Below are 23,051 nucleotides of genomic sequence, written 5' to 3'. Positions count from 1 at the left end.
ATATAACTTTTTTGTTAAAAAGCCTTGTGAAAAATGTGCCCACAAAACTCTACATAGAAAACTAGGGAAATTCCTTAAAATAAAACAATTCTCTAAGTCTCTGACTATTTTAAGTCTTCTTTAACATTTAAATGAGTAAATAAAATTGTTGTCACAAACCCTATTTTACATGTTATAGGCAGAAAACATTTGACTGGCTCTAAAATAATAATTGATCTGAAGTTTTATATGGAGCCTTGATCTGGGAAAACTGGGCTTAATGCATGTGCGTAAAGTGTCATATCAGATGAGCATGTGAAGTCCGCACAGGCTAATCATGGATGACACTATCCGCCTAGAGGAATTTTGTTCAGAAGAAACTACCTTAAAAAAAATACTCCATAAAAGCGGAAAATGTCGACCCTGATTAGCCTGTGCTACATGTAATCTGGGACGACACTTTATGCCTGAGGGTAACTTATTGTCAAAACTGACAGGCCCCAATTCTACCATTATTGCTCCATGCAGTGTGCGTGTTCATCAACCACGGTTGCAACTGTGGCCCCTACCTCCACCAACAGCGGGTCCTACAGCTGCCCTCACAGTACGGGCCTGGGGTGATCAACAGGGTCCTCTATGATGTCCTAAAGGGCTGCATGGAGTGTGCTTTCACAGAGAAGGTCGTGTATAACCTCATACCCGAAGGACATGGCCGCGTCGTTATTTCAGGTATGTTAACCCTGTTTACCAATTAGAAAGCTTGATATAGAGAATTGTTGTTGTCACAGGGATAGGTCATCATGCTCTCAACATAACAATACTATATGAATTACATATGACATCACAAAATATATAGAGGGAGTTTGTGTATAACATCATACCAGAAGGGCATGGTCGCGTTGTTATTTCAGGTTTGTTGAGGATGCTGCATTTGTGTGATTTTGGTTTCTTAAATGACAACTTTAAAAAAAGTTGTTAATTTAAAATGTTAAGCTAATTGAACAACAACTTTGTTTTAAAGAAAGTAACCTATTGTTGTTTCTCACCTACCTTGTGTGGTTTGTGGTTTGGTTTGTCTGGGATACGATAACATTTCAAGAGTTCTTAGATATAATTGCAATTCTATTTAATCTGAAAGAGCAGCAGAGAACTTTATCTTATACAAATAATTAATCATTGTTTCTCGCTTATTTGGTTGGTGTATTGTTTGGTTTCAGTACCAGATATGATAAAATTAAGACTTGTTAGATATAATTGATATAAAATAACTATTCCAAAAAGAAAGCTAAATGTTGTTTACTACCTATTTGCTTTGGTGTGTTGGAGTCAAATTCATTGATCTGCATACTTAGAGAACAGAAGATTACCAGTTTAGGTCATTCATTACAAACACTGGGAAACAATACATTTGTTAATTTTTGATAAAACATGAAAATTGTGCTTAGCCTTTGTCATATATCAATAATAAAAAAAGAAAGCTCAGCAAAGGAAAGTAAATTTGACTAAAATAATTTCGTAACTGTGAGTTATATTAGAGTTTCAAATATTATCTTGTTTGAAATTCATTGCCATGCAATGAAAACATTATCTAAAGGGCTTATTTTCTGTTAACAGCTAGTCACGGACACAAATCCTACACAAAGCGGGTTATAGCCACAGAGAATGCTGAGGAGTTCTGGAACCTTCTGGAAAAGATCTTTGAAGAGCTGGGCTGCTGTGAAAACCTGTTTTCTACAAAACCTCTCAATCATGTGTGTCACAAATGCTCAAGAACGCGTTCAGGTGATCAGTTCTTTTAATACCCCCATCAGTAATTTGCGGTCCATATTGGCTTATTTTGGGAAGCTTTTTTTCAGTTCAATTCATTATTTTGTTGATTAATATTAATAGTAATAATATTGATATACACAAGCCAAGTAATAAAGTAAATTGCATTGAAAAACCTTTACTACATTAATCCAACTAGGTTGCATGAAATAAGTTTTGTTGTTAACACATATTCTTTTATCTTTGCCAATTTTGGTTCGATTTCAATCTTAAATTTTTGACAAAAATTCTGAGGAGAATTTCTGTGTTAATATAAAGGGATATAATATTTCAGCCCCAAAAGGGCATACAAGTTATAAGCCATAATTGCACGTAATTAAGCTTTGCCTGCAACTTAAAATGAGCCTTGTGGGAATACTGGGCTTAAGCATGTGCGTAGTGTCATCCTAGATTAGCCTGTATAGGCTTGTCAGGGACAAACTTTCTGCCCTACGTATTTTTTTAAAGTAGACTTTTAACGAAAAATACAATTAAATTGGAAAGTGTTGTCCCTGATTAGCCTGTGGGGACTCTGGGACAACACTTTACGCACATGCATTAAGCCTAGTTTTCCCAGAACAAGGCTCAAATGGACAAAATGTGCTCGTTGTTCACAGATTCCGAAGGCCAGCAATCAGTCAGTGGGAGATCCAGTAAATCCAATCCAAGAAGGCGATGGTCAACCGAGTCTGCTGAGAGCCTACGCCAGTCTAAGCCTCCGAAAGTGCGGAGGTCATATGAGGCAGAGGCCAGTTCCACCACAGTCGATGCCAAACCCCAACGTCCTGCAAATCCTGCTGATTGGTCAATAGATGACGTTGTCAAACATATCTGTGACACGGACACTGCATTGGCACCACATGCTGTCCTTTTTCGGAAACATGTAGGTGTATACAAATAAGAATTTTTGATGTTCAAATAATCTAGTTGCCATATTTGTTCACCCCCACCCCATGTATTCTTTTCTTAAAAGCACATTACAGCATCTTCTGTCTAAGAGAGTGAGTTTTAATATCATAAATACATACCTGTTATCTCTAGTTAATCCCTTTCCAGGGAGTTAATTATCCGGAAAACTTTAAGCGCTGGGAATCATCCACCTCTAATAAAGAAAACCAAGTCAGGTTAAACATAGTACAATATAACCTAACTGGAAATCAAGAACAACAACTCATCTTTCCTTTCCGGACAACCTCGAGTGCACGCCTATTTTGACTCAGGACTTTTTCGTTCTTTTAATCGTGTTTATTGTCGGAGTTTGAAGGATAAATTTTATTTATCTTTTCTGTATATTATTTGGTTTACTTTTTTATACTTTTTATTGCAGTTTTTGTTATAATTCTGCTTTTGCTGGGTATCTTTGTTTATAGTGCTCATGTACATGAGCACGTGCACCATGAGGTTTTCGTTCCATTTCCTTCTATAGGTAATCCACGAGGACTTCGTGCCTTTTTGCCTCAATAAATAATTGAGGGCATTTGTACAGCGTTTGTTTATTTACATTGTGGTTTAAATTAACAATTGGTTTTGTCAGTTGTAGGATCTTTCTGTTTCATTTATTTTCAGAAATGAACTTACAAAAGAGAGGTTCATGTGGTCACGTCAAGGCAAGGTGGGATTCTCACGACACTTGCCTGGCATGTACTGGTTGTACTCTGCTTAAAAAATGTGCGGTGTGCGATTTATGGTCTTATGACACATGGAAACAAGCTGGTCACCGTTGGACGTCGATCAGCCGCAAACGTCACGAACCTCTAACGGACGTTGATGATCCGGTGACTTCACTGGTCACGGATGACCAGCTGTCATTTCAGTCACCGGATAACGGGCACGATGGTGGTGTTGTCTGTCAGTCGTCATCTGACCTTATGACTCCCACCATACATACCGGCGACATTGATCGTGGACCTAAGGATCGACCAATGTCTGATCAAATGGCACGGTCTTTGGCCGGTGACGTAACCGGTCATGATATGACCGGCCGGTCACCGGTCCGGTCATGATATGACCGGCCGGTCACCGGTCCGGTTATGATATCGGTCATGATATGACCGGCCGGTCACCGGTCCGGTCACATGTCCGGTCCGGTCACCTTGACCGGTCCGGTCACGGTTCAACAGTCATCGAAGGGAAGAAGGCATCGATCTTCATCATCGGATGAATCTTCTTCCTACTCGTCGAATGAATCTTCGTCATCAAGGAGTAGACATCAGACACGCTCATCTTCGTCGAGCGCCCGCCGCTACGCGCGTAAGCGATCACGTCGTCGTTCACGGAGACGCTATTCCAGAAGATTCCGGTCTCATCGCAGCTGATCTACATCTCGACATCGCAGCCGATCCAGATCGCGACATCGCAGGAAACGAGGACGTCGACAAACCTCACGTAAACATCGTACCTACCATTCGGATAGTCGATCACTGTCTTATTCCTTTATGGAATCACATGTTTCCTCACCACATGTGTCGTCTCCCATGTTGACAGTCACACATGTTGGAACTTCAGGAGCGCAGCTAACAACTACTGCTACATAATCAGCACCACGGGTGTCTTCGACCGTATCTAATCGTGTACCCCCTAATGCTACCCATTCGAATCCTGATGTTCTATGGGTACAGAATGCGTCTGGTCATTTTGTACCGGTCAATACTGATAAGCATTATCAAATTGTTGACATCGTGGATTGTAATTCATCTTTACCAGACAATCTGGCACAAGATAGTTTCATTCCTGTTCCTGCTGTTTCTCTACACACCTCAGTTCCTGAAGAGAGTGAAGCTGAATTGGATGCGGACATTGATACAGATAAATTTTTGGCTTCCAGTAATCAAATTTACGAGCTGATATTCCAGACTCTGGGTGAAGAGTTGTGTCCACGACCTGTGGAGACTTCTTCTAATTCAATGATCTTGATCACTGAACAACTCGTTCGTACGTTTGATCCCACCATGGTTACTAAGGCGCGTTCCCGCTTGGATACACGCCTTCCGATTGGTACTACTGTCTTATCTGTTTCTCAATCGTTGGAATCAGTGAATAAAACGATTCCTAAACGAGGAGATATGTGGAAAGTACCGAAGGATTTTTCGGAGTCTAAACTTCAGGAACGTAACTACAAACCACCAGTACCCGATCTGACATCCGGTTTAGATTTTTCTAAATTACCATCGCAGGATCCAGACATCAATAAGCTTTTGCTTACGATGCCTAGTTCATCTACTTCAGTGTCTGTCCCTTTTTCCATGATAGAACATGAGGAAAGTAGAGAGCGAAGATCTTTAGGTCTATCCAACCAGGTAGACTTAATGCTAGCAACCTTGTTACACTTGGTTTGTGATTGGTCTGATTCTGTTCCCAAAGAACTTCGGGATTTATTGATCCACCTATCACGAACAGCATTATCCCTTTCACATAATGCTGCTTCTTCAATGTCTGAGATGTTAAGGATTCGTAGAGATCTTATCCTTTCATCTTTACCTAAAGATTTTCTCTTAGAACCAGGTATGAACTCGCTCAGACCGGCTCCTCTCACATAAGGTTTCCTCTTTGGTGGAAGGATACAAGAAGCAATCACAGCTGACAAGGATGACCAACTTCATGCTTCTTTAGCAAGAAACAATTCTGGACAACGCCAAGGAGCCTTTAAGCAGCCTTCTTCTAGGTCACCAGCAGTTCCAGCACCCAAGAAGGCTAAGAGGAACAATCTTTTCTCTAAAAGACCTGCTGTTAATCCACGGTCGGGTCCTAACAGGCCTTCTTCCTTTAACAGACCTTCTTTGTCTAAGAAGTTTTCTGGTAGAGATTCTGGGAAAAAGAACAAACCCAAGCCGGATCAGAGGAATTTCAAACCTTCTGCTGGCAAGGGCGTACCTCCTCCTTATCAGCCCTAGGTCCCTACCCTTTCTACCTCCACAACCTCCGATGCCGGAAATACCAGTCGGGGCCAGACTTTTCCACTTTTCAAACAGATGGCTTCAAATTACTTCGGACGCATGGGTTCATTCTCTGGTTACAAAAGGCCTGACTTTTCAATTCGAAAAAAGGCCTTCACTTTCTCGCGTTCCGATAGAACTGGTATCTCAGCATCCACATATTCAACAGTCCATTCTCGGGCTTTTGGAAAAACAGGCGGTAGAAAGGGTTCAAGATCCTTATTCTCCAAGATTCTACAGTCGTCTTTTTCTTGTTCAAAAGAAAAATGGTTCCTGGAGACCAGTAAAAAAAAAAAAATAGATTTCAAAGTGTTCAACATGTACCTTCTCAAACCAACTTTCAAAATGGAGACTCCTTCCTTCATACGGAACTCCATCAAAACCCTGCACTGGGGGGTGTCTTTGGATCTGAAAGATGCGTACTTCCATGTTCCTATATATCCCAACTTCCGGAAGTACCTTCGATTCGCCTTTCATGGCCAAGTCTACCAGTGCCGGGCCATGCCATTTGGTTTGGCGACCGCCCCACGAGTTTTTACCAAACTAATGGCTGCAGTCGGAGCTCACCTCCGAGTTCACGGGATTGTTCTTCTTCAGTATTTCGACGACTGGCTCTTACACCAGCTCGATCGTCATTTACTTCTGACCAACCTAGAATTCTCTTAGAAGGAACTCCTCTCTTTAGGACTCCTTCTCAATGCAGACAAATCAGACCTCATTCCTTCTCAGGACTTCACTTTCGTTGGAATGAATTTCTTGACACACATCAATCGGGTCAGAGTGTCATGTCAACGTATATCAGACCTTCTGGTAAAGGTCAACTGGGTTTTGTCCCAATCTCATATAACAGCTCAAGAGTTCCTCTCTCTCAACGGTATCCTGAGCTCAGTAGCAGACGTTATGCAGTTGGGATGTCTATTCCTACGTCCTCTTCAGCATTATCTCTCAGCTTGTTGGAAATGGTCTCCGGGCAATCTGTTAAAACAGATTCCAATCCATCCTTCCCTAGTGTCTCATCTTCAGTGGTGGCTAGACGAGGAGACTCTCTTAGCAGGAGTACCACTTCTTCCTCAGCAACCGTCATTACATCTAATCATGGATGCGAGCAAGGAAGGATGGGGTGCTCACCTGGAACCTCTCAGTCTAATAGTTTCAGGGTTGTGGTCTCATCAGGAATCTCACCTTCATATCAACAATCTAGAAATGTGAGCAGTATTTCTAGCTGTATCTCATTTCCAGTCACATCTTCGAGACTCTTGTGTGATGGTGTCAACAGACAACACATCGGTGGTGGCTTACATCCAGGCACAGGGGGGAACACATTCTCAATCCCTGTATCTGGAAACCAGGACAGGTTTTTTTTTACTAAGAAAGTGACGCCGATATTCGGCGTCTTCCCCTACCAGAATTTTTCCCCTAAAACTACCATTTCCTCTCCAAAAATATAATTTTTCACCAAAATATAATATTTTACCCTCAAAGAAATGTTTTTTTTCTTTTGGGAAGTCGACACTTATCCAATTTGTACCATGTACAATGATCTCGCTCTCTCTCTCTCTCTCCCGACGAACACTCAAATCTGGGAATCCCAGTGATTTTATATATAGCTCTTAAATTACGTCATGGAAACCGGGCAACTAATCGTATTAATCATGTGACTATTTTACTGGATACCGGTGTTTCGTCAATTAATTACCGGAAACCAGTCGAATTTTCATCCGGGTTATGTGAAAGCCAAGATATAAATGTTAAAACAGAAAAAAGTCTCACAATTGGCGTTCATACACGAACAAAATAAAATGTTCGGACTGGGAAAATATTAATTGCGTTGACGCATTTTTTAAGAATGAATCATCAAAAACCGTTGAAACCCAGCAGGATTCGAAGGTACATGTAATCAACATCGAATAATACTGTCGGATTATTGTGAAAGTGAAAGTAGACAATCGGCAGCTGCTGCACCTTTCCCTTCCAATACTGTAGCAGATCTAGATTGTCAACCAATTCATCATGAAATTGAAATTACAATATTGACATCGTTCCCCGGCCCCAGTTGAAAACATTTCCCATTATTAGATCTACCCCTGCAACTTTATTTAGGACTTTGACTTTAATATCATACTTGTTCATGTGTTTAAGAACAAAAGGGTCAGAAATAAACCCTGAAGTCTGTAGGCGAGTTATAGACATTGAAATGAACAGTTTTTATTTTTTCCCCAAATATGTCTCTTTCGCGCTAGATTTTCCCCTTTTACCCAGCGTCCAGCGTCTTCCCCTTTTTCTAAAAATAACCCTGCAGGAAATTACTTGTTTTTTGCAAAACACTCAACATTTATATTCTGGCCAAATACATACCAGGTCGCCTCAAGGCTCCAGTTAACGATCCAGCAGCCTTGGCAATAGACGCGCTTTCGTTCGCTTGGGACCAACTGGAAGCTTACGCTTACCCATTCTAATTCCCCAAATATTGGCGAAAATCAGTGTGAGCTCATGCTGGATACTCCTGATTGCCCCTTGGTGGCCCAGGAGATCTTGGTTCAACGATCTTCTCAGTCTCCTGTACGATTACCCCAGGAAACTTCCTCACAGGTCAGATCTTCTATCTCAAAGCGGCAGACTACATGCCGATCCAGTAATGTTCCACTTACACGTCTGGTCGTTATCAGGCAATCTCTGCAGAAGAAACGTTTTTCTGTCAGGGCTTCAACCCTCGTTGCTTCTGCAAGGAGAAAATCCACCAGAGCCGTCTATGATGCTCGCTGGAAACTCTTCTAATTGGTGTATTCGAGGGAAAATTGATCCCCCGTATCCCTCTGCTAGACGCATAGCGGATTTTCTCATCTATCTTTTTAATGATAAGAAACTTTCTCTTAGCTCTATCAAAGGATACAGATCTATGATTTGGCATACATTGGCTTTTACTAAGTCATCACATATCTGTGCTGATCCAGCGATTTCGGAACTGATTAGAGCTATGGAACTTAAACGTCCTGTATCTCGAACACTGGCTCCTAAATGGGATTTAGCTTGTGTGCTTGGTTCTCTTACTAAGGCTCCCTATGAACCTCTTGATCAGGCTTCTTTACAGTTCCTAACCTGGAAGACCGTTTTTCTTCTTACTATGGCTTCATCCAAACGGAGAAGTGAAATTCATGCTCTTTCTACAGGAGATAACCATCTTCATTTTGATGCTGTCGATGGATCTGTTACATTATTATGTCAGCCAGGATTTCTTGCTAAAAATCAACTTCCCTCTATGGCTTCCAAACCCTTCAAAGTTCCAAGTCTTTCTAGAACTTGTGGACATGAAGATGATGATAGACTCCTTTGCCCGGTAAGGGCTTTGAAGTTCTACCTTAATAGAGTTAAGTTTATTCGAGGTTCTCGTAAAAGACTTTTCATTCCATTAAAAGGGGGGGCATGTGTCTGCGGCTTCTATTTCCCGTTGGATAGCCTTGACAATTAAGAAGGCTTAATCTTCTCTTTCATCCAGTGATTTATCCCTGTTTAAGATAAGACCACATGAATTAAGAGCTCTTTCGGCTTCATGGGCTTATATTAATTATACCCCACTGTGTGAAGTGCTTCAAGCTGCTTTCTGGAGGAATCCTACCACCTTCTCCTCTTTTTATCTTCGTTCTCTTGAGTGCCAACAAGACAATTTGTATATGTTGGGTCCTCTTGTTGTGGCTCAAACTGTAATTTCTTCTATGGCGTAAGTACTGTAGGCCATCCGAGAATTAAGTACGTACAATATGGTACTAACGAAGATAATCTGAGAACATGATCTACTATCTCTGGCTGAAAACCCTAAATATGGGTTCTGCTGTGATGGGAAAAAATATGCGAACCTTCCCGCCGCAGCTGCAAAATCAGAGATAACAGGTACCTTATGTATTTATGATATTAAAACAAATTTTTAAAGTAAAATTCATTTAAATTATTAAATATTTACCTGTTATCGGTAAGTCCCACCTCCCACCCCGCTCATTGACATTTTATGTTTTTGTAAAGGAAAGATGAGTTGTTGTTCTTGATTTTCGGTTAGGTTACATTGTACTATGTTTAACCTGACTTAGTTTTCTTTATAAGAGGTGGATGATCTTAAAGTTTTCCGGATAATTAACTCCCTGGAAAGGGATTAGCTAGAGATAACAGGTAAGTATTCAATAATTAAAATGAATTTTACTTTAAAAATTTGTTTTAATTTTACAGTAAAAGTGATGATGATGGCAATCTTGATGAGCATAATTATGTCAGGCCTCTTGGCTATGAAGATTTCCATTATCAGAAAGTCACCGTTAAACAGTGACTAATTAGATAGTTTCATTCATTTTAGAATTGATTTCCATTGGTTGAATATTTAAGATAAAGACTGAGATAGAGCTATAGAATATTCATAGTCACAGGGTTGGGTCACCATGGCCATAACAAAATATATGACAATATGAATAATTTATGTTATCGCAAACAATATATATCTTTACATATTACTATATCAGACTTCATTTCCCCATTGTAAATTCCCATGCACCCATCACCCATCCCTGTATAAATTTGTAATACCATGGTATTGAAATGAAATTTATCTCCACAAGACTATATCTTTATTTTTCTTATGCATTGCCCCCCCCCACCCCCCACCCACCCCCCTTCCCCCCTAAAAAAGTAACAAGTACTTAAATCAATACAATGCTTATTAAAATGTGTATAACAAAGCCATGTTCATGAGCACTTGAATAAGTTGAATTTAAGCCCCTGTATGCATTTCTATCCTCGGATGCAATATTAACTATTAGTCTGAACTGCCTATCATAATTACACCTGACTTCCATTTCCCATTGTAAAATCTCATATACACATCCCTGCATACATTTAATATACCATGACATATGAACAAAATTTAACCCCATTAGGCTATATTTTTATGCCCCCGGATCGAATGATCGGGGCATATTGTTTTTGGCCTGTCTGTCATTCTGTCCCAAAACTTTAACCTTGGTTAAAGTTTTGCAATAACTTTTGCAATATTGAAGATAGCAACTTGATATTTGGCATGCATGTGTATCTCATGAAGCTGCACATTTTGAGTGGTGAAAGGTCAAGGTCATCCTTCAAGGTCAAAAGTAAAAGAATACAATCCAAGGGAAGTAATAAGCTTTAAAGGGAGATAATTTCTAAACCTGCCAAATAATATATTGAAATTTTATTTCAAAGCGGCGCAATAGGTGGCATTGTGTTTCTTCCAAACACATCTCTTGTTTTATATATTACTCATGTGGGTTTACAGGCCTTGAAGAATTTTTCCAGAGCCACTCGCCCTGCAGGGCGAGTAGGTCTGACAATCCACTCGCCCTTCACTTTAATCAACTCGTCCTGCATTTAAAAAAAAATATATCTATATTTATTGTTATGATCAACCAGAACCTTTTAACCTACGTAACATAGTGACACTAAACTGCAAACAAATTAACTACATTATCTGATGGATTTTATTTGCTTTCCTTACGTTTTCTGCACCTGTTTCCTTTTCTCAATACTTTCCGCTTCTCATTATGATGACCTTTCTTTCTGTTCCCTGTCTCCACCACCTTGCAGATATTTTAAAATAGAACCCTTTTCCATGCTGAGTTTTAATATTTCAGACGAACTTTTACTGAAAGACACGCTTGATTGACAAATGGTTACAATATGGTAAATTTTGGCTGAGGCTTCTGATCACGAATTATTCTGTTTATTATTAATTATTTTTCTGTTTATTTTTAATTTAATATAAGAAGTGTTATAATTAACCAGTTATGTATTATTTTTTTATTGATATTTACATTAAAATGAAATTTTATTCTTCACGGAATGACCAATATATTTAACTGTTTTTTTCACTTTTAATCAATTGGCTAAGAGCACTGACACCTACGAAAAGAGCGCAGCAGATTACGAGAATTATTTTTCTGTGCCTGTGACGTCATTTTTCATTGTCAAAACAAAAGTGCAGTTTCTTTGTATACTAAATCGTTTTTTTGTTCGTTCGAAAAGTTGTTCGCCATTTGTATCGATGTGGCAGGAGTTCTGGAACTGAGTTTATATTTCTCAACTTGAAAAACAGCACTCACCCGGTCGGTCGAGTATTTAACAAACTTTACTTGCCCGACCGTCAACTTCACTCGCATATGGGAGCGGTCGAGTGGATTCTTCAAGGCCTGGTTAAGATTTGTTATGCTCCCCCCAAAAAAATTAGGGGGAGCATATAGTCGCCGCTTCGTCTGTCCGTCCGTGTGTCCGTCCGTGCACAATTTTTGTCCGGGCTATTTCTCAGCAACTAATGACCGGAATTCAATTAAACTTTATGGGAAGCTTCACTACCAAGAGGAGATGTGCATATTATCAGCTGGTTCTGGTCGGATGATTTTTCACAGAGTTATGGCCCTTTGAAATTTTCCATTAACTGTACGTATATTGTAATTTTTGTCCGGGCTAATTCTCAGCAACTAATGACCGGAATTCAATTAAACTTTATGGGAAGCTTCACTACCAAGAGGAGATGTGCATATTATGATTTTTCACAGAGTTATGGCCCTTTGAAATTTTCCATTAACTGTACATATAGTGCAATTCTTGTCCGGGCTATTTCTCAGCAACTAATGACCGGAATTCAATTAAACTTTATGGGAAGCTTCACTACCAACAGGAGATGTGCATATTATCAGCTGGTTATGGTCGGGTGATTTTTCACAGAGTTATGGCCCTTTGAAATTGTCCATTGTATATATAGTGCAATTCTTGTCCGAGCTATTTCTCAGAAACTTATTATTGTAATTCAATGAAACTTTATGGGAAGCTTCACTACCAACAGGAGATGTGCATACTATCAGCCGGTTATGGTCGGATGATTTTTCACAGAGTAATGGCCCTTTGAAATTTTCCATTGTACATATAGTGCAATTCTTGTCCGAGCTATTTCTCAGCAACTTATCACGGGAATTCAATGAAACTTTATGGGAAGCTTCACTACCAACAGGAGATGTGCATATTGTTAGCCGGTTATGGTCAGATGATTTTTAGCTCATCTATTTTTTGAAAAAAAATTATGAGCTATTGTCATCACCTTGGCGTCGGCGTTGGCGTCCGGTTAAGTTTTGCGTTTAGGTCCACTTTTTTCAGAAAGTATCAATGCTATTGCATTCAAACTTGGTACACTTACTTACTATCATGAGGGGACTGGGCAGGCAAAGTTAGATAACTCTGGCGTGCATTTTGACAGAATTATGTGCCCTTTTTATACTTAGAAAATTGAAAATTTTGGTTAAGTTTTGTGTTTAGGTCCATTTTATTCCTTAAGTATCAAAGCTATTGCTTTCATACTTGCAACACTTACTAACTATCATAAGGGGACTGTGCAGGCAAAGTAATGTAACTCTGACTGGCATTTTGACAGAATTATGTGCCCTTTTTATACTTCGAAAATTGAAAATTTGGTTAAGTTTTGTGTTTAGGTCCACTTTATTCCTACAGTATCAAAGCTATTGCTTTCATACTTGCAACACTTATTAACTATCATAAGGGGACTGTGCAGGCAAAGTTATGTAACTCTGACTGGCATTTGGACGGAATTATGGGCCCTTTATACTTAGAAAATTGAAAATTTGGTTAAGTTTTGTGTTTTGGTCCACTTTACCCCTAAAGTATCATAGATATTGCTTTCATACTTGGAACACTCGCAAACTATCATAAGGGTACAGTAAAAGGACACGTTGCATAACTCTGGTTGTCATTTTTACAGAATTATGGCCCTTTTTTGACTTAGTAACTTTGAATATATGGTTAAATTTTGTGTTTTGATCCACTTTACTTCTAAAGTATCAAGGCTATTGCTTTCAAACTTATAATACTTTCATGCTATCATGAGGTTACTGTACCTGGCAAGTTGAATTTTACCTTGACCTTTGAATGACCTTGACTCTCAAGGTCAAATTATTAAATTTTGCTAAAATTGCCATAACTTCTTTATTTATGATTAGATTTGATTGATACTTCGACAAAACTACTCTTACCTGACATACCACAATAGACTCCACCCAAACCATCCCCCGTGCCCTCCCCATCTCCCCCCCCCCTCCGAATCCCCCCCCCCCCCTAATTTTTTTTTTTTTAAGATCATCTCACAAATGACCACCACACCCTCACACTAAACCCCCCCCCCCCATTTTTATTTTTTTTTTGAAACGGTTAAAAAACACAAATATTTATTTTTATTATTTTATGTTTGAAATACCGTCCAACCATCGCACCCAAGAATCCCCCCACCCCCCTCTGATTTTTTTTTTTGCATTTTTTTTCCGCATTTTTGGAAGATAATGTAATAAATGTCCACACCCCCACACTATACACCCCTCTTCACCCCTCCCTCCTTTGTGATTGAAAATGAAAGTCCCTTCACCTTTAAAAAGAAAATAGATGAGCGGTCTGCACCCGCAAGGCGGTGCTCTTGTTCACTAAGTTATGGCCCTTTGAAATTTTCAATAAACTGTACATATAGTGCAATTCTTGTCCAGGCTATTTCTCCCCAACTACTGACTGGACTTCAATGAAGCTTTATGGGAAGCTTAACTACATTGAGGAGATGCGCATGTTATTAGTGGGTTCTGGTTAGATGATTTATTCAGAGAGTTATGGCCCTTTGAAATTTTTAAGTTGCTAAAACATCCATTCTATTATTTTGTCCAAAGTTATGCCCCTCAAGACGTTTCCTTTTATCTGAACATATAGTGCAATATTGTGACAAAAAAAAACTTTGGGGAGCATCACCCGTCTCCGACGGTTTCTTGTTACACAGATTTTTCATAAAAATCCAAATCTGAAAATAATCAGTAGATGTAGATAGTTGCTTGATTTTCACATAAAATCTTCAAGTACTATGTATTGTTTAAACTACAATTTTTATTCTGTATACATTTAATGAAATAAATATCATAACATTATTTGGAGTAAATTAGATATTTCACCCCCACCTACCCCCCCCCCCCACCCCCGTCAAAGGGAATTTCAACTTTGGCCTTTCTCTTAAAATCATATCAGTCCTCTTAGGTTGCAATATTTATTATACCTTTTAACTGATGTTTATATGTGACCCGCATCATGCAAAAATGGGTCTTACGCCATATACGGCCCTGCCCATCTGCACTGTTAGGTCAGGATCTACCCTGTCCGCTTATGAGACCATGCAACCTTGCATGACTAAATAGCTGACAGCATAGCTCCTGAGCAGACTGCGAGATAGTGCAGGCTTGCCTGGAGCTACCAAGGCCACAAATTGCATAAGACCCATTTTGGCATGACGCTGCTCATCATAACCAACACACAATTATATCACAACTGCTTGTTTCCCTGTTCAGGAGATCGATGGCAAGGCACTGCTGCTGTTGAATAGTGATATGATGATGAAGTACATGGGCCTGAAGCTGGGTCCCGTCCTGAAGTTGTGTAACCTCATAGACCGTCTGCGACAGTGGAGGTGAGGTGTAACCTCATAGACCCTGAGGAGACAGACCCTGTATACTGCTGTGCAGCCTTAAAGACTGCATGTGACAGTTGCAGTGAGGTGACCCAGCAAAGTGTCTGAGGTGTTATGACTTTGTCAGTGACCTGTTTACATATTTATGTTTGGAAAATTTACAACTGCCACAGGTTGTTTTGACTGTGTCTCGTCATGTACAATGTGACCTGTTCTCAGATTCATCAGAGGCAAATTTATTCTTTTTTCTTAGAGATTCTTTTAATAGCATAAATACGTTACCTGCTATCTACTAGCTACTACCTTTCCAAGGTGGGTTTATTCATCTGGAAAACTTCTGGAAGCCGGGAGCTTTTTTTAGAGATTCTATTAATGAATTTAATGTGATGCAGAAACACTTGGAGTTTTTGCAGTAAAGACTATTCTTGACATTATTTAAAAAATAGGAAGAAAATCTGTAAAAAAAACTACATTGACTGGTTTATGAGATGACCATATATGGACTGAGAGGTCCTGTGTGTTCTCAAACTGTTGTGTTCTCATCCCTTGTTGACTGTATTCTCATGCATGAAAAGTTGCAAACCCATATTTTCATGAGGGAAATAGAGGATAATTGATTATGTTGGTTTATGATGTAATTTTATTTCATGAGTGGTTATTTAAAAAAAAAATAACGAGAAAATATACATTTTCTATAGCGATTAGTGAAATTAATATTTGATAATTCACAGAAAACTTATTTTCTTTTTATTATATTCTTTAATACAATAAATAAGCAAATATATGTGAAAAAACCTACACATCATATGTTTGTGTATAAAAACCTCATCAAAATATGCGCTTAACAGGGTCATAAATGAGAATGGATAGAAAAAAACAAAGTATCATGATCTACCCTTCATTGTAACTAAATTTTGTGGATTTATGGTTAAAACAAGAGATTGCCAAGCAATATGGTCCCCTACCGGTGAAACTCCACCATTGTCAGTAAAAAAAAAAAAATTTTTTTTTATTTGTTGCCATAGCAACCAGAATTTTAGACGTAGGAACAAAATGAAATGACGTGCATAATCTCCATATTGCCATCTATCCATGTTTCAAGTTTCATGACAAAATATGAAGAACTTTTAAAGTTATCGCAGGATCCAGAAAAGTGTGACGAACTGACTGACAGACTGAAAGACAGACGGAGTGCAAACCGTAAGTCCCCTCCGGTTTCACCGGTAGGGGACAAAAACAAAACATTTTTAAATACACTACATGCATGTTTCATTTTTCAGGAAAAGTAATCGGCAATGCTCCATCATTGTAATAAATGAAAAAATATTGCAATCCAATATTTTCACGTAGCATGAATATTAATTCTTTCACTGAAATGAAATTTTAATTTTTAAATTAAATTCTTCATTCCAATGAAAAGCATGAAAAAACTTTTATTTAATGGCTGATGATATTGAAACTATGGAAGCTGAAGAGACTGACCAATGTGTTGATCTGGCTTGTATTGATGGTGCATCTACCAGTGGTGTGTTCCGTGTTCAGCAATTTGTGCACATATGTTGATCACTCTTTCATCTTGTTGCTGTTCTTGTTATATATGAGCCTTTCTTTGGGTAAACAGGGCTTAATGCAATGGCAAAAAGTGACTACCTGATTTTACCTGTGCAGTGTGCACAGGCTAATCAGCAACGACACTTTAAGAAAATGTCCTAAGCCCGGTTTTCCCAGAACCTGTCTTATATGATATTTTGTCTTTTCTTTGTATTTGTAATATATACATGTACATGGTTTGCTACAAATTTGTTATTTTGAGTAATAATTGCCTGGCTTATTTTACATTTTGACTAAAAGTCAGTTTGATTAGTCTACCATTTATCATTGATAATCACTTTATTTGTAACCAATTGGTATTTTGCAAGTTATGTTTAGGGCATACCATATGTTACTGTTATATTGGTAAAAGTTATTGCTTGATATTTTCATGACTAGTGTAAATATATTAGTTTTGGCAACAGCTTGTTATAATTTATGTTTTAATCTATACATTATGTTTTGTAAAATAAAAGCCAATAATGTACTGAGATCAAGTCGATTTATAATGGTTAACATTATAAACAGTATATATCAGTGCCATGATATAAAAGTGCAAGTCACCGCTTAAGCTCATCAAATCTTTTAAATCATGCATACTTATTCAGGTATATTGCCTACATTTACTTTTTACACATACATCTGGTTGCGACAATTTATCGAGGCAATCGTCCATAAAGAACAAAATACAATTTAAAACAAATATTTTTTGTCTAATGGTCCTAGTCGGGTTCAAACTTCCACAAAAAACTTAAACTTCAATGAAAACTTTTAGACATTACTAAACCATTATTTATAATGTTCACTCATGTTCCTGAACTAGATGACCATTACATTCATAACGAATCTGCTACTTGTTCATTCTGATTTTTCCATACGTGCTAAAAGTGTCAAAAGTTTCAACGTTTTGTAATAGAAAAATGCATATTTAACTGAGCCTTTATGAAAATGAAACCAATGGTTAAGCGCAATTGTTTAGCTATCATTTTAAAAGTATTTGTTTAAAGATGATAGTACTGTTTAAATGAAAAACCATTTGAGCAGTCCAGTTGCCTTTTTATATACAATTATTTATGAAATTTTGTATAATGCTTTACGAATACTTCCCTAGTCAAGGTACTTAATTAACTGAATTACCTGCATAGGATTATAAGTTATTCAGTTTTATTTTAAAATACAGTGAAATATATTATTTTGTTAGTAGTCACTTCTGAAAAATACACATTTGTGTAGTCTATTTTTGCTAAACCCTTTCCCAATAAGAAGCAAAGTGAAAATGGTAATGTGCAAACAGCATGAAACCATAACAACCTGCGAGTTACTCACAGTTTGTTCAGGTTTTCTGCTCATCAGCTTCTAAGGGTTGCAAATGAAGCCTTTAAAACTTGAATCTAGTAAGAAAAGGTCTTTAATGAAATTTTAACTTTATAAGGGACTACAAATGCGTCAAAATACATTTCTAAGTGGTGAAGGGATAAGTTGAACATTTCTGCATTACAATTCTGTAGTAGTAGGCTACTGAATGGGTGCAAACATAGATGTTTGTACTTGCAGTTGCATCTGCAATTAAATGTTGTGGAACTTATTTGTTATTTTGTTCGTTATTTGTTAGCAACAGTCCATATGTGAGAAGCCTTAGTTTTATGTTGCACTCTTAAACAAGTCATTCAAAGTGCATAACCTGATAATGACCTTGAGAATGAATACGGGAATTTGTTTGATGCATTTACAGTTGAAGAACACTTTTTCAAAGGAGTTAGGACATGCAAAAATAGGACATTTCTAAATAGCGTTTAATTGTTATAAACTGTGTTCAACAATGTTAAAGAAATGAAAGAACAATCTTCTGAAAAGTAATACATTACATTATTAACAAGTTAAAAGACTTAGGTTTATGAAGTATAAATAAAGGCAAATGTTGGAGGACATAATTTGTTCCATCAGAGTACCAGTTTTATGTTTGAGAACTGTAAAGATTTGCTGCACAAATTTTGGTGCACACATGAATTTCATTTTTCTTTTTATGTTATATACTATGTTGTAGTTTATTGTACATATTATGGTGCATGCCTTTTTAGCTCACCTGATGGCTCAGGTGAGCTTTTGTGACCCGTCTTTTTCCGTCTTCCGTCCGTCCGTTAAAACTCTAGAGGCCACATTTATTGTCCGATCTTCATGAAACTTGGTCAGAAGCTTCGTCCCAATGAAATCATGGTCGAGTTCGAAACTGGGTTGTGCCGGGTCAAGAAAAAACTTGTTAACACTGTAGAAGTCACATTTCATTCCCTTCATGTAACTTTGTCAAAATGTTTGTCTTAATGATATGTTAGTTGAGTTCAAAAGTGGTTCCGGTCCGTTGAAAAACACCGCCGCTAGTGGGCGGGGCAGTTTTCCTTATTTGGCTATAGAGAAACCTTGTAAACTCTCTGGACGTCACAATTTTTGCCCAATCATCATGAAAGTTGGTCAAAACATTGGTTTTATTGATTTCTCGGACGAGATCGAAAATGGTCCAGATCGGTGAAAAAACATGGCCGCCAATGGGCGGGGCATTTTTCTCTATATGTATATAGTGAAAACATGTGAACATTCTAGAAGTCACTTTTTTTGCCCAATTTTCATGAAATTTGCTCAGAACATTTGTTTCACGAGAGGTGAGTTGGAAAATGGTTCCGGTTAGTTGAATAACATGGCTGCCGGGGGGGGGCAGTTTTCTAATATTTATATGTAAAAAAAAGCTTGTGAACACTCTAGAAGTCACATTTTTTGCCCAATCATCATGAAACTTGGTGAATAGATTTGTTTTATATATATCTCAGTTGAGTTTGCAAATGGTCCCGATGGGTCAATAAACATGGCTGCCAGGGGGGTGGGGCAGTTTTCCTTAAGTGACTATATAGAGAGAAACCTTGTGATCGAACACTATAGATGTCACATTTTTTGCCTAATCATCGTGAAACTTAGTCAATACATTGGTTTTATTGATTTCTTGGACAAGTTGGAAAATGGTTCAGATCGGTGAAACATACTTTTTAGCTCACCTGATTGCTCAGGTGAGGTTTTAGGATTGGTCTTTGTCCGCTGTCCGTCTGTCCACATTTGATTTGTAAACACTCTAGCATTCATATTTCTCAAGCATTCTTTATCAAAGTTGCTGAAAGATCTCAGTCAAGTTTGATGATGAGCAAAATCACATAATTAATGCCATAATTATTGCCCTTAGATTGTCCAAATTTTCATTCTATTATACAAAATCCTTGTAAGCCAAGTTTGATGTTTGGTAAGAGGGGTCAACTCAAAATATAGGTCACCATTTCAAATCTTACAAAAACAAAAACACTCCCTACGCAAGAGTTTTGGTTCAATAATGATGAAACTTGACCAGGATGTTTGTCTGGTCAATATCTAGGTCGTGTTTGACATTAGGTAAAGATTGAATGAACCGACTCCTCTCAGGTGAGCGAACTTTGGCCATCTTGGCCCTTTTGTTGTTTGAATTGTACCTATCATTTGGAGAGTATAATTAATTTATGATGTACATTCAGTCAATGTGTACATTGTACTTGCTGAATAATTGTTTGTCAAAGAGCTATACGAACATCTAACTCAATTGGTTGGGCAAAAACTTTATGTTAGTATTCGTTTCTATTGAAATAATTGGAATTGATATACTCTGTTTGTGGGTTGAATACTTGTTTTATAAGTCTGAGTATCAGTTCATGTATTAGTATCAGCAAAAGCAGCGTACTTCTGCATTTAGATGGCTCAAACTAAGCTGATGAAAGTTGCAAGCAAGCATCACATATCCAGTGGGCTAGCCTAATCATACTGGATAAAACTTGATATATGTTCGTCATCATATTTACAGAAAGGGCACTGTGGACTTACTGAACTTGTATCCTATATATACTTATGCAGCAAACAACCATTTGAACCTCCTTTATAAACACGTATACTGCTGAGTGTAATGTATTTTGTATAATGCTTTTTGTATCAACAATCTTTGGGTTTACTACGTATTTAAATTTGGGGTCATGGTTTTGCAACCGGCATCTGTACTTTTCCTAGTGTTCATTTTCTTAATTTGACTTATTTCATTTTCACTTTTTTTGCTGGTAAGTGTTTTGTACATTCTTACTACTTGATTGTGTTCATGTTCATATATTGGGCCAAGCATCATATGATTTATAGTGCTGATATAATATAACGTGTTTTTGACAAAGCCCTTTCATGTTTGTGGGTAAAATTTGTTCACATTATACAAGTATTTCAGAAAAAGGTAAAAACATGTCATACAGAACTTTTTTAATACCTGATTGTAATGTTAAATTTATAATCCAGTGATCTGATTTAGTTTTTGACCTTTCCATTTTAAAAGTATATACATGGTATTGACTGGCTTTTATGGCATGCTCACTGCTCTGTACACTTTTCTTGTTACTTGTCATTTGAAATTTGTTATCTGTTTAGATTCTGCCCTGGTCCATATTATCACTGGACCAGACTGTGTATAGACACATAAAATCTAATTTCATACCAATGGTGTTGTCTTTCTTTATAAACTAGAATAATCAGAGTCTATCTTATCATTGCCACCCGAGTCTATCTTATCATTTCCACCAGAGTCTATCTTATCATTGCCACCCGAGTCTATCTTATCATTTCCATTAGTCTATCTTATCATTTCCACCAGAGTCTATCTTATCATTTCCACCAGAGTCTATCTTATCATTACCACCCGAATCTTTCTTATCATTGCCACCAGAGTCTATCGTATCATTGTCTGGTGGCTTTGTATGTTGCATCTGTTACAGACCTCTTTTGTTTAGCCTTTCATGGAAGGCTGTTGAAAGCATGTGTATCAAAGAAAATATTCCAGCCATGGTGTAATCAAAAGCATGTCTGTTGACACATAATACATGTTCCAGAAATTGAGAACAACTAAAGCAAGTTAATGGACACAGTACATGTTCAAATAGTAGTATACAACTAAATATGATCGAGGACATAGATAATAACTTTCCGATCATTGTGTGCAACTAAACATGTTTAGGACATAGACCTGCTTTTTGATTGGTCAGTCCCGTCACGCTTTCTGCCGCTCCGTCCCGTTTCATGTCTCTCGTTACGGCGGACAATATGCACATCTCCTGTTGGTAGTGAAGCTTCCCATAAAGTTTCATTGAATTCCCGTGATAAGTTGCTGAGAAATAGCTCGGACAAGAATTGCACTATATGTACAATGGAAAATTTCAAAGGGCCATAACTCTGTGAAAAATCATCCGACCATAACCGGCTGATAGTATGCACATCTCCTGTTGGTAGTGAAGCTTCCCATAAAGTTTCATTGAATTTCAGTAATAAGTTGCTGAGAAATAGCTCGGACAAGAATTGCACTATATATACAATGGACAATTTCAAAGGGCCATAACTCGGTGAAAAATCAACCGACCATAACCAGCTGATAATATGCACATCTCCTGTTGGTAGTGAAGCTTCCCATAAAGTTTAATTGAATTCCGGTCATTAGTTGCTGAGAAATAGCCCGGACAAGAATTGCACTATATGTACAGTTAATGGAAAATTTCAAAGGGCCATAACTCTGTGAAAAATCATAATATGCACATCTCCTCTTGGTAGTGAAGCTTCCAATGAAGTTTAATTGAATTCCGGTCATTAGTTGCTGAGAAATAGCCCGGACAAAAATTGCACTATACGTACAGTTAATGGAAATTTTCAAAGGGCCATAACTCTGTGAAAAATCATCCGACCAGAAGCGGCTGATAATATGCACATCTCCTCTTGGTAGTGAAGCTTCCCATAAAGTTTAATTGAATTCCGGTCATTAGTTGCTGAGAAATAGCCCGGACAAAAATTGTGCACGGACGGACACACGGACGGACAGACGAAACGGCGACTATATGCTCCCCCTAATTTTTTTTGGGGGGGAGCATAACAAATCTAAACCAAGCCTTGAAGAATCCACTCGACCGCTCGCATATGCGAGTGAAGTTGACGGTCGGGCAAGTAAAGTTTGTTAAATACTCGACCGACCGGGCGAGTGCTGTTTTTCAAGTTGAGAAATATAAATTCAGTTCCAGAACTCCTGCCACATCGATACAAATTGCGAACAACTTTTCGAACGAACAAAAAAACGAGACAGTACACAAAGAAACTGCACTTTTGCTTTGACAATGAAAAATGATGTCACGGGCACAGAAAAATAATTCTCG

The 23,051-nt window shown here is 38.1% G+C and overlaps 1 protein-coding gene across 2 annotated transcripts in view; it reads left to right on the top strand.

Moving 5' to 3' along the window:
- Positions 1-21,354, top strand: part of LOC127852278 (polycomb protein SCMH1-like) — a 39,393-nt gene extending 18,039 nt beyond the window's left edge. For both annotated transcript variants that reach the window (XM_052386173.1, XM_052386174.1), the window contains exons 9-12: positions 508-708; positions 1,594-1,761; positions 2,403-2,668; positions 15,110-21,354. In XM_052386173.1, the coding sequence (XP_052242133.1) occupies positions 508-708; positions 1,594-1,761; positions 2,403-2,668; positions 15,110-15,232 (758 nt within the window). In that variant the 3' untranslated portion in view covers positions 15,233-21,354. The remainder of the gene's footprint in view (positions 1-507; positions 709-1,593; positions 1,762-2,402; positions 2,669-15,109) is intronic.
- The last annotated feature ends 1,697 nt before the right edge of the window (positions 21,355-23,051 follow it).

This window comes from Dreissena polymorpha, chromosome 12 (assembly GCF_020536995.1).
Source record: "Dreissena polymorpha isolate Duluth1 chromosome 12, UMN_Dpol_1.0, whole genome shotgun sequence".
In the NCBI taxonomy this organism is placed as follows: domain Eukaryota; kingdom Metazoa; phylum Mollusca; class Bivalvia; order Myida; family Dreissenidae; genus Dreissena; species Dreissena polymorpha.
The sequence above is the reverse complement of the archived record's forward strand: the minus strand, read 5'-3'. Positions and strand labels throughout refer to the sequence as shown.